At 41.5% G+C, this 12621-nt stretch overlaps 1 protein-coding gene across 1 annotated transcript in view; it reads left to right on the top strand.

The window, feature by feature from the left end:
• The window catches only part of RET (ret proto-oncogene), a 126708-nt gene that overhangs the window by 72349 nt on the left and 41738 nt on the right, over positions 1 to 12621 (top strand). Inside the window, exons 4-6 of the mRNA XM_089682499.1 lie at positions 1242 to 1483; positions 5824 to 6025; positions 10689 to 10888. Coding sequence (XP_089538625.1) covers positions 1242 to 1483; positions 5824 to 6025; positions 10689 to 10888 — 644 coding nt within the window. The remainder of the gene's footprint in view (positions 1 to 1241; positions 1484 to 5823; positions 6026 to 10688; positions 10889 to 12621) is intronic.

The raw sequence follows: 12621 nt of genomic DNA, 5'->3' as shown, positions 1-12621 counted from the left end.
AGAAGTGATGGGTCTTGTGTCCCTGCAAAGCAAAGAATAAGATCCATCACTTCCCTTAGTAAAAGCAGCACACAGTTTACACAAAAGCGCTAGCTAGGCACACAGTTAACCCTTTGATCCCCCTAGATGTTTAACCCCTTCCTAACCAGTGTCATTAGTACAGTGTCAGTGCATATTTTTAACACTGATCACTGTATTAGTGTCACTGGATCTCACAAAGTATCAGCCATTGTCAGCTCAGTGTCAGTGTCTCATTGTCCGCTGCAATATCACAGTCCCGCTATAAGTCGCTGATCACCGCCATTACTACTTTAAAAATGAATAAAAGTTCCAGTATAAATATTGCCATTTGTAGAAGCTATAACTTTTGCGCAAACCAATCAATACACACTTATTGGGATTTTTTTTTAAGAAAAATATGTAACAGAATACATATTGGCCTAAATTTATGAAGAAATAGATTTTTATTTATTTTATTGGGTAGGTTTTATAGCACAAATTAAAAAAATGTTGCTTTTGTTTAAATTGTCTGTATTTTTTTGTTTATAGCGCAAACAATTAAAACCACAGTGGTGATCACATACAATCAAAAGAAAGCTCTATTTGTGGGAAAAAAATGGCAAGAATTTTATTTGGGTACAGCGTTGCATGATGGTGCAATTGTCAGTTAAAGTAATACACTTCCGTATCACAAAAAAATGCCTGGTCAGGAAGGGGGGTAAATCTTACAGAGGTCAAGTGAATCTCTGCACTAGCTTCAGTAATGGGTTACAAGCTCACTGGATTTCTGGCAGGATCAACATTTTTTTTTTGTATGCACCCAACAAACAGAACAAAAGACTTCCAATAGTATATTTAACAAACCAAAATGAAGCAAATTCATGCATTGTTTAATTTTAGATCGAAGTGTACCTTTCAGTAAGAATGTATCCAAACATTGTATACATGGTGATAGGTTCAGGAGCCAAATGTCATTTGAGTTGAGAAATATGTATTTGTGAATTGCACTGTTATGTACTATAGCTTTATGCCACTTGAACTAGCCATAAGTCAGAAATCAGGACCACGCCATACAGATATAGAGTATCTTATAAATAGGAGGTGATATGTACGATTGTAACCGGGTGCCTCTGGCTGGCATCTTCCAGTCATTGCTGTAGTCATTGTAGTCATACAGTACATCACTGTTCCTTTAATCACTAGTACTAAAAATTTACAGTTGTGTGTTTCTTCATATACAGACAAAAACTCACCTTTTTATTACAACCCAAATTCATCGGAAGTGTATCTGACGCGATCCCTTGATCGAGAAATGAGGGAGAACTATGATTTTGTAGCAAAATGTACAGTGAGAGATAGCACCAGGGAAGTGGATGTTGAACAGTCCTTCCAGATCAGGGTGGATGATATTGATGACAACCCTCCACAATTGTTCAATGACACTAATACAGCTAATGTGGTGGTGGAATATGAGAGAAAGGAGGTAAGTGATGCTGTGACTGGGTGATTGTGGCTATTTTTTACTGCATCTGCTATATTCTACTGAGAAATGTGCATTTACCTAGAGCCTGCCTGCTGGGATTGTGTATTATTTTCAATATTCTCCATACATTCCCACATGGAAGAAAAATATATTTGAAATATATTTTAAAAATATTCTTCCTGAATATATTTTAAATATATGTTAAAATGACTTTTTTTAAAATATATTCTTCAGATTTATTTAACATATAAGAAAGTCATTTTAACATATATTTGTAAATGCATTCCAAAAATGTAGATTTGTAATTTTAAAGACATACAGTATATTTGAAATGTATTTTTAAAACTTTTTTTCATATGTTTTGTAATACAAACGCATTTCAACATGCATTTATATATATATATATATATATATATATATATATATATATATATATATATATATATATATATATATATTATATAAAAAAAATGTTTTAAATATATTGAATATGGCCAAAATTGTAGCATTTCAAATATATGGCAATATATTTGGGAAGAATATTTTTAAAATATATTTCAAATATATTTTTCTACCATATGGGTTACACCCTGTTTTTTTAAATCCATTTTTTAGGTCTTTGGCTAAGAAACTAAATGGCTTCATGGACAGAACCTATTTGATATCTGAAAATTATATTCTGCTGAGAATGTTAGTTCAATATATCTCTCGTTAGTTATTTGTTTGTTCCTTGTTATTTTTTACAGGTACTTATGTACCGCCATCAATTTACACAGCACTTTACACATATACAGTATATTGTACATTCACATGAGTCCCTAACCCTCAAGGAACGTACAATCAAAGGTCCTAACTCACATTCATACATACACATACTAGAGCCAATTAACCTGTCTTCGGAGTGTGGGAGGAAACCCACACAGGCACAGGGAGAACATGCAAACTCCAGGCAGGTAGTGCAATGATTGGGATTAGAACCAACAACCCTAGAGCAGCTAGGTAGAAGTGGTAAACACTTAGCCACTGTGCTGCCCTTTTGAGTTTGATTTCTGTAAGAAATAATTAACCGCAGGGCTTGACCACAGTGACTATGGAAAATGTATTGCAATTCCTATTACTAATACATTAATCAATTCTTCAAGACAGTAAGGTAATTGTCATGAGCTGTATTACATCAGAATTTGCTTATAAATGACCTGAAAATTGGATCAAATTGTCATTCCAATGAGCTTCATTAACTGAATGTGGTTGGTGGTAAAAAGTACTGCCTGTCATCTTGTTGGGATACCAGAATGATTCCTTTTATGATATTAATACATTTCAAAACAATAATGGACTATTCCTTAAGGAGACACCATCGCCTTGCCCATTCAAGCCCCATGCACCAGTAATACTCTCCTGATGAGTATGGGAGGGAGGGGGGGTATGTGATCGCTTGCCACTTGGCAGTGCTCACATCTAGTAGGCAATCTTTGAGCCTAAGCAATGTCCTATGAATTAAGGAGTGAAATCACCATTTCCTTTAGAGTCCGACACCAGCCAATACCTTACATTTCACTGGTGACTGCAGAGGAGGCAAGGTTAGTATAACTGGGGCCGGGGACCCTGCATGGGAGATGTAACCTTTTTTTAAGGTCTTTTTAAAAGATGTCACTCTCATCACTATAGTGATGTATTTCTTGTCTTCAAGAGCTGTTCCTTCTCCATGCACTAGTCTCCATCCATCAGTTATAGGAAAACTACTGTACTTCAATAATTATTTCTCGTCTTCAAGAGCTGTTACTTCTCCCACATGGACTGGTCTCCATACATCAGGTATAGGAAATCTACTTCTGAAGTTGCCAGCAGACCGTGGGGAAGGGGCAGCTATCGGGGTGGACTCACTTGTGTTCCCTGAACAATTTGAATGTTACTTTTGAACTAAAAAACAAACATAAACCCAAGAATGCATACACTGGGGTTCAATGTATCAATATTTTCACCCATAACTCATACAACTTGCACCCATGATTCACACATTTTTAGTAGAAAAGCTTTTTACATTGAGATGGTATAATGGGCAGTCATTTTCTGTCAAGTAATCATGAAGAAGAAATGGATCGCGTTACTTATCTCCTTTTACCTAAAGTATATGAAAACCTAAAGCAGAAATAATACACCAAGCAAAATGTATGATTTTGTGTCTCCAGGAGCCGGTTGCTATAATATGTAGCTATGCATAGTATATTTGCACATTATGGTAGACTCACCTAGAATTCCCCTCCAGCGCTGAAATGTCATCAAAACTCCTCTGTCATCGGCGCTTCCATCTTCACCTGGTCTTCTTCTACATTGGCAGTCTTTGATCATCTTGATTGGCCAGGCCAGGATGACATAACTCCCACATATGCACATGGGAGTTGCTTTGTCCCGGCACAAAATCCTGCCGAGACTGTACAGTAAGCTGCTCATGTTTTCTTTTTTTCAGGCTAAGTACATTTTTTTGCGAGTACAAAAAATTATCCAGAAATCCAGTATCCTATAATATCATGTAGCACTACCCCTTAGGCAGTGGTGTATTAGATTTTGTGCTGCCCTAGGCAACACAAAAATCGGCCACCCCCCCACAGAGAGAGCCTGACACCAACCAACACCATTCCCCCCTCCACCCCCTACTTCCCAGCCCCTTACTCGAGAAAGCCCTCCACTACCACCACCCTCCATACACCGGCCATCCCACCCCACCCCCCAGTGAGAGAGAAAAAGATACTCACCTTCACAGCTCCAGACATCCCTTGGAATGAGAGTCAGGTTCTGCACACACTGTCAATCAGCCCGCAGCCTCTCTCAGATCCCACCTAGTCCCCATGCCGCGTGTGTCCCTTCTTCCGGGAAAAATGCCACCCTAGGCAAATGCCTTGTTTGCCTTGTGGTAAATACACCCCTGCCCTTAGGAGTTGCAAAGAGATTTCAGATCCCCCTATAGTCCTGCACAGTCAGGCAACACGCATTTCCACACAGACTTGCATCCAGGTCAGAGATCAGTCCTTGAGCTTTGGCTTCGTTATTTATATGTTTAGGGGATTTGAACTGGGATAGGCGTAGGGGTGTACAGGATGTCCAAGGGAACTGATGAACTGAGGACAACTTCTTGGAAATATTTACAAGCCTTCTCTGCAACACAGTCTTTGTTGGAGAGCTAGCCAGCATCTCCTAATGTACCACCCCAGACCTTAGATGAACTCCTCTTCCCTCACCCAGCAATCTTGAGGTATCCCTGAACTGGGGATCTGGTTCCTGTCTCTTTAAAAAATGGACAGTCCCAGGTAGGTGGTGAATATGGTTTTCCACCAGAGTGCTTCTTTCCCTATCTGCCCAGGGGGTGCCGGGGTACGCACTCTGATCCGCTCCTGTATGACTGATGGGTTGGTGGCTGCTTACAGGCCTTCTAGCTGGGCTGCTCTTTCCATGCTGTACAGGTGGACTTTGCTTTGGGGGCCAGTGAAGGACTGAGTTTTCTAACTTTCCAGCTCTGCAGCCTGTAGGTGAGCCCCCCTCTCCATCTGGGCCCCCTCCCAGGCTCCTGCCTTCAGCTTCACATCTTCCTCTCTGTCTGCCACGTGAACTCTCCCTGCAGTTGAGCAGGCTCAGAAACTCCTAAAGGTTGTTCCAGCCTCTTTCCAAGCCTCCTGTTGGAGATTGGCCAGGATCCCTCAAGAGTTCAGGCCAGCCACTCCTCAGATCTGCCCGCTGCTTCTAGACCTTTCGCCAAAGTCCTAGAGCAGGGGGAAATTCCAGAGGGCTGGTCTGTAGAGCCTCTCGGCTTCTGACCCAGATTTGACCTCCTGACTTTTGCACCCAGGCTGCTATTCAGTCCTCCTCTCTAACAATCAGGACTCTAGCCCCCCCTATCTAACCAGGAGGGAGCTACAAGCATGTGCACTAAACTTCCCAGCTATCTAGTCTGAAGTTCAGAATACTTCTATCTCATGAGGGGAGGTGTCTGTAGTCCAAATCCAGAGAGCAGGGAGACAACGCTGCTTCTCCATAGTTACAAGGCAGTGAGTGAGCATTGTCACCCTAGGACAGAAAATGTGTCATTAAAAAAATCAACAGGTGAAAAAGGAGGAAAAAAACCATAAAAGAAAACAAATGTAGCCACTACATCTAAGCACTGGTGAGCTGCACTGTGTATTACATTTTTGTGTGGTTTAGAAATGTTTTAATGCTTGCAATAGTGTTACTTTTATTAGTAATGGTTTTACATTGTAATGTAACTCATTCAATTTATTACTTCTTGATCTATTTCCTGTTAACTTTCGATTTTGCTTCCAAATCAAATTGTTTGTTTTTTCATCTAGGGAACAATGCTTGGGTCACTTCTTGTTCTGGATCGTGACTCAACTCCTGTCTATCCTCAAGGCAGCAGTCACAACAAGTACAATGAGACCATCATCAACAATGAATCGTTTGTACAGGAAATGTTCCAGGTGAAGCGTGAACTTAGCGAGTATAAGTTCTGGTCAGATGGCCACGGGGTCCGAGGAACACTTCATGAATTTAGTAAGAAAATCTATATTAATATTTCTTAGTATATTATTACTATATTTTTTATTTTTGTATTTTGTTTTTTTTGGTATTGGTTGGTTTCCAGTTCTAATTTATTAATCATTTGAATGTGTTGGCAGCCATAGAACCTCAAAAATACCGTATGAGGTTTATGAAGTATCTGGAGGAGATCCCCTGCTATGGCTGAGGGTCACCAGACATGAGTATTCTGGTGCAGAGTTTTGTGTGCGAGAATACAGAGACTGGTAGACTGACCCTTAAAACATATTTATCTACTTTCTACAAATCTGGTTGGGCTGATCCAACTTTGGGTCCTTAAATGCTTTTAGCATGCTCAGCCCCTAAACCCTGGATATGTCTGTATGGAATTCCTGATACCAAAAGGTATGAGTTTTGTCCCAACAGCTATCTTTGCAGCTATGGAGGAACTTCTGTGCAACTGGTGGTGAAAGGATCATTTATGGAGCACATTGGGATCATGCCTCCTTGTTCTGTGTTGGCTTAAACTTTCCTCAATCAAATACATTTAATTCATAGGAGTAGCATACTTAGATGAGCTGGATGCATCAGTTTTGGTATTCCAGTTTGTTTTTCTTTATTCAGCAAATTCCACGCTTCCTGTCCCTTTGGGGTTTATTTGCTAAAGCTGAACTCAGGCTCAATTCTGTGTAGAAACCAATCAAGTGAGCCTGATTTTGTACCCTCCAGCTTTAGTAAATAAACCCCTTTGTGTCTACTATCACTTCTCCACTGTATCTCTTGAGGGAGCCAGGGTTGTCAAACAGGCTGGACGTTAAACTTAACTGCCTTTGGTCATCTTTATTACATGGTGAATTACCTGAACTAGTTGTTTAAATAGTTACATAGTCTGGCTGAAAGAAGATAAAAGTCCATCCAGTTCAACCATTAAAAAAAAAAAACGTTATAATCCTACACCCACAATTGATCCAGAGGAAGACAAAAACCCCAGCAAAGCATGATGCAATTTGCTCCTGCAGGAGAAAAAATTCCTTCCTGATCCCCGAGAGGCAATCAGATATTCCCTATATCAACTTTACCTATAAATGTTAGTATCCAGTTATATTCTGTGTATCTAAGAAACAATCCAGGCCTTTTTTAAAATAATCCACTGAGCTGGCCACAACCAACACTTGAGGGAGTCTATTCCACATTTTCACAGCTCTCACTGTGAAGAAACCTTTCCGTGTTTGGAGATTAAATTTCTTTTCCTCCAGACGTAAAGAGTGCCCCCTTGTCCTCTGTGATCACCTCAGGGTGAATAGCTCTACACCGAGTTCACTATATGAACCACTGATGTATTTATACATGTTGATCATATCTCCCCTTAATCTCCTTTTCTCAAGTGAGAATAAATTCAGTTCCTCTAATCTTTCCTCATAGCTGAGCTCCTCCATGCCTCTTATCAGTTTGGTTGCCTTTCTCTGTACTTTCTCCAGTTCCCCAATGTTTTTTTTGTGAATTGGTGCCCAAAATTGAACTGCATATTCCAGATGAAGTCTTACTAATGATTTGTACCGGGGTAATATGAGATCTCTCTGTCTGGAGTCTATACCTCTTTTAATACAAGAGATGATTTTGCTCGCTTTAGAAACCGCAGCTTGGCATTGCATGCCATTATTAAGCTTGTGATCTACCAGAATTCCCAGATCCTTCTCCACCATTGATTCCCCCAGTTCCCCCCCCCCCCAATATGTATGGTGCATGCATATTCTTAGCCTCCAAGTGCAGAACCTTACATTTATCAACATTAAACCTCATTTGCCACATAGTTGCCCAATTAAACAGTGCATTGAGGTCGGCTTGTAAATTGGAGACATCCTGTAAGGACGTTATTCCACCGCACAGCTTGGTGTCACCTGCAAAGACTGAAATGGGATTTATAATCCCAGACCCTATATCATTTATAAATACATTAAAAAGTAAGGGTCCCAACACTTACAAAAGAAAACTAATATTGTCTACATCGCCTTTTCTTCTTTCAGAAAGTGACAAGGACATGGCATTTCTGGCAAGATCAACAGGTATTTTCTGTACTTGCTAAAAATGTCTTTGGGCTCATTCACATGGGCCCGGAGGCCCTTACAGCATGGAAGAGCTGTTTGTTTATGTTATCTTAGCAGCATGGAGCTGTGTGCAGGCAGCCTGTGATATTCCATAGAGGTGTAGCATGTGAACAGCCTTCTTTGGTGGTGTTTTACATTTTAGGTCAGTGGGTGGTAAAACTGCGGATCAACTAGAGGGTGTCAATAATAGTTTGTTTACATAGTGGCTTCGGAGCAAGAGACCTGTGGAATCATGAGTTTTTTCCTGGCCTAGAATAAAAACTCTGTCACTGTTTAAAAAACCAAATGCAAAGTGCTCCCTGCTAGGGGTGAGCTAGGTTCAGGCTGAAATTGAATGGTCATATGAGGTCAATGATGTCACCAGCATTCCTGTCGCAAAGCCACACATAACAAAGGGTGGGGATACTGGTGACATCACTAACCTAATGAGGTCACTCAGTTCAGCCCAAACTTCATGGCTGCAGCTGACTGGGATGGAAACCTGCTGTCATGTGATGGTTTCCTGTGGTTCCAGGCCAAGCTGAGTTCAGTCTGAACCTTAACTCATCCTAAGAAATACTTTTCCCTCCCATTGACTGCGATTCTGATATCCACTGTTGTCACAAGCTACTCTGAAAACTCTTCTGCATTCAACACTTCCTGGGATTGTCAAATCCCTAGTTCCTCTCCGTGCTGTGGGTCCTTCATCTGGTCCTTCATTACTACGAGACATAAAAGATGAAATATGGCCATACAAGCAGAGGCGTCCGTAAGGTTGGTGTCACCCGGTGCGGTAACACGTGGTGTCACCCCTCCAGAGAGGAAGGAGCGGTGCCGGTGTAATGGAAAAAATGAGTATCCCTTTTGTCCCTCTTTCCTCCTCATATGTCCCTCATTTTTGTCTGATCTATACAGTTGTATATAAAATGCACTACATATCTTTCAAAAAGTGTTTCCCTGTGCAAAACCTTTCATCCAATTTCTAAATTGCTGCATTTGTAAACTTCAAAAGCCAGTAAAAAGGAATAGCAGTGGTTAAAGAAAGCACTTGTGGGTTTAAAGTGTTACTAAACCCACAACAGTAAAATCAGTCTGTATATGTAGTACAGCATGCTTGTTATACTCACTGTAGAACCTAAGGGTTCTGCATTGTGTAAAAAGGCTGTTTGATCCTTTCTTTTCTGTTCCTCCCCTTTTTCAAGTGACCACCTCTTATTTCCAGACTGAACCGCAGGCATGTACATGCTCAGTTTGGTGTGTATTGCTAAAGAGGTTTTTCTTTTTCTTGGGAGAGTGCATGTGATCAGCACAGGGCCAATCAACACTGTCCAGACAGAGCTCAGGGGATGTCCATCCTCCTAGAGCAGAAAGAAAACTCCTCCTATAAGCTTTAGCTAGTGGTGGGCTGGACACAGATAGAAGTCACAAGACTGCTCTAACCAAGGCTGCTGTTAGAAACCACGGGGCCTCGTACAGCCAACCTGACCACTCTCCCCCCCCCCCCCCCCCAAAAAAAAAATACTATTGCTATGCGTCAGTTATGAATTAACACAGTAAGTGCTTGGTATTGATCACTCATTGTGTTCATTCAGGAAAGAAAGGGTCTAGTAAATGTGACATATTTACCAGACCCTTCCCCCACTCTCTATCCAGAAGGATCCTATTGTGTGCTTGCAGCTGCAGTTGGTAAGGAGAGGAGGGAAGCCAGCAGCACTGTGGGGCACACATGGAGACCTGGGCAGCAGGGGGAAATGTATGGCGCACAGGGAGGGTTATGGGTGCAGCAGGGGGCAATTACTGGAATCAATCTCCTGTATGGCTCTCTCTGCAACAGCTGAAAGCCAGATTTCAGCTGCAGCAGAGAAAGCCATACAGGAAATCTGTTCCAGTAATCCCCGTTGTGGCAATCACCCTTTATACCCACATCTGATTCACCCAGCTGCCTGGGCCCCCCTGCTGGTCTGGGCCCCATACAGGATGACTGGTAATACCCCCTTATCCACGGCCCTGGCTCTAACTGCTGATGAGAACCAGTATTTAGCAGTTTATATTTACTAAAATAATTGCATTTCCATGTTGTGTGTACTGTGGGAGGCCAGATACAGTGAATGCAGGGTCCGGGGTTTAGTAACACTTTAACTAACCTTTTTTTTATAATTCAAAGTTACATTTTTTTTTTATAATAACTCAAAACGTTGGGAGGTATGCTTATGTAGGAGGATTCATTTCATCATTGTGCATTACCTGACACCAATCACTTCACTGGGTATATGTAAGGGTTTACAATCACTTTAAGGCTGCATTCACACTTGAGTGTTTTGTAGCCTGAAGCTCCAAAAAGCTCAAACTTAAAAAATCAATTGTTCTCTATGGTGCCTGTTCAAGTGATCAGGTGTGAACAGGCATCATAGAGAACAATTGATTTTTTTAGGTTTGAGTATTTTTGGAGCTTGGAGCATTAAGGTACAAAACACTCAAGTGTGAACACAGCCTGAGTAGTGAAACAAAAAAAAAGGCATGTATGTGATGTTTTGATAGAACTGCCATCTCCAGTGAAACATTGCTAATGTGTCTTTTATATCTGTCTATATTAGAGCTCCTGCTGAAACAAGGAATACCCATAACCAAAAATCTGTCCATACAAGTCATTGTTTTGGTGAATGATACAGAATACCATCATCCTGGAGGAATCGTACTGTTGTATTTTAATGTCACTATCCTGCCGGTGGAAATTCGGTTTATGGATAGCACTTATCAGTTTACTCTGAACCGAAATGCAGACCGCTTTGCCCAGGTAATTCCTGAAAATAATTAACACAATCAAATACATGTGGTCTGACTTGAGATACATGCAGTGGTGTATTTAGGTTTTGTGCTGCGCTAGGCAACACAAAAATCGGCCACCCCCCCACAGAGAGACCTTGACACCAACCAACTCTACCCCCCCTCCACCCCCTACCCCCCAACCCCTTACTCGAGAAGTCAAGGGGGTCAAAGGATCTGGTAAGCTTCCAATTTGCCTTCAAGGTGGCGCAGTGTTCACGTTGGTGGTTATAGAAGTTGAAACAAAGAGTCAAGACTATTCATCATAAAAGGTGACTGTTACATACAGGTGAAACTCGAAAAATTAGAATATTGTGCAAAAGTTCATTTATTTCAGTAATGCAACTTAAAAGGTGAAACTAATATACGAGATAGACTCATTACATGCAAAGCAAGATAGTTCAAGCCGTGATTTGTCATAATTGTGATGATTATGGCTTACAGCTCATGAAAACCCCAAATCCACAATCTCAGAAAACTAGAATATTACATGCAATCAATAAAACAAGGATTGTACATAGAACAATATCGGACCTCTGAAGAGTCTAAGCATGCATATGTACTCAGTACTTGGTTTGGGCCCCTTTTGCAGCAATTACTGCCTCAATGCGGTATGGCATGGAAGCTATCAGCCTGTGGCACTGCTGAGGTGTTATGGAAGACCAGGATGCTTCAATAGCGACCTTCAGCTCTTCTGTTCTGTCTCATGTCTCTCATCTTTCTCTTGGCAATGCCCCATAGATTCTCTATGGGGTTCAGGTCAGGCGAGTTTGCTGGCCAATCAAGCACATTAATCCCACGGTCATGGAACCAGGTTTTGGTGCTTTTGGCAGTGTGGGCAGGTGCCAAGTTCTGCTGGAAAATGAAGTCAGCATCCCCATAAAGCTTGACTGCGGACGGAAGCATGAAGTGCTCCAAAATCTCCTGGTGGATGGCTGCGTTGACCTTGGACTTAATGAAGCACAGTGGACCAACACCAGCAGATGACATGGCTCCCCAAATCAACACAGACTGTGGAAACTTCACACTGGACTTCAAGCATCTTGCAGTGTGTGCATCTCCATTCTGCCTCCATACTCTGGGTCCTTGGTTTCCAACTGAGATGAAAAAGTTGCTCTCATCAAAAAAGAGGACTTTGGACCACTGAGCAACAGACCAGGTCTGTTTTTCTTTAGCCCAGGTAAGACGCTTCTGACGTTTGTTGTTCAGGAGTGGCTTGACAAGAGGAATACGACATTTGAAGCCCATGTCCAGGATCCGTCTGTGTGTGGTGGCTCTTGATGCACTGACTCCAGCCTCAGTCCACTCCTTGTGAAAGTCCCCAACACTTTTGAATGGCCTTTTCCTGACAATCCTCTCCAGGCTGCGGTCATCCCTGCTGCTTGTGCACCTTTTTCTTCCACACTTTTCCCTTCCACACAACTTTCTATTAATGTGCTTTGAAACAGCACTTTGGGAACATCCAACTTCTTTTGCAATTACCTTTTGAGGCTTTCCCTTCTTATGGAGGGTGTCAATGATGGTTTTCTGCACAACTGTCAGGTCAGCAGTCTTTCCCATGATTGTGATTCCTACTGAACCAGACTGAGAGACCATTTAAAGGCTCAGGAACCCTTGCAGGTGTTATGGCTTAATTAACTGATTAGAGTGGGACACTTTGAGACTAGAATATTGCACCTTTTCACAATATTCTAATTTTCTGAG

The sequence above is a fragment of the Staurois parvus genome, unplaced genomic scaffold (genome assembly GCF_062004578.1).
Source record: "Staurois parvus isolate SC_StPar_1 unplaced genomic scaffold, SC_StPar_1.0 ptg000291l, whole genome shotgun sequence".
Lineage (NCBI taxonomy): Eukaryota > Metazoa > Chordata > Amphibia > Anura > Ranidae > Staurois > Staurois parvus.
This window is presented reverse-complemented; position numbering and strand designations above follow the sequence as displayed.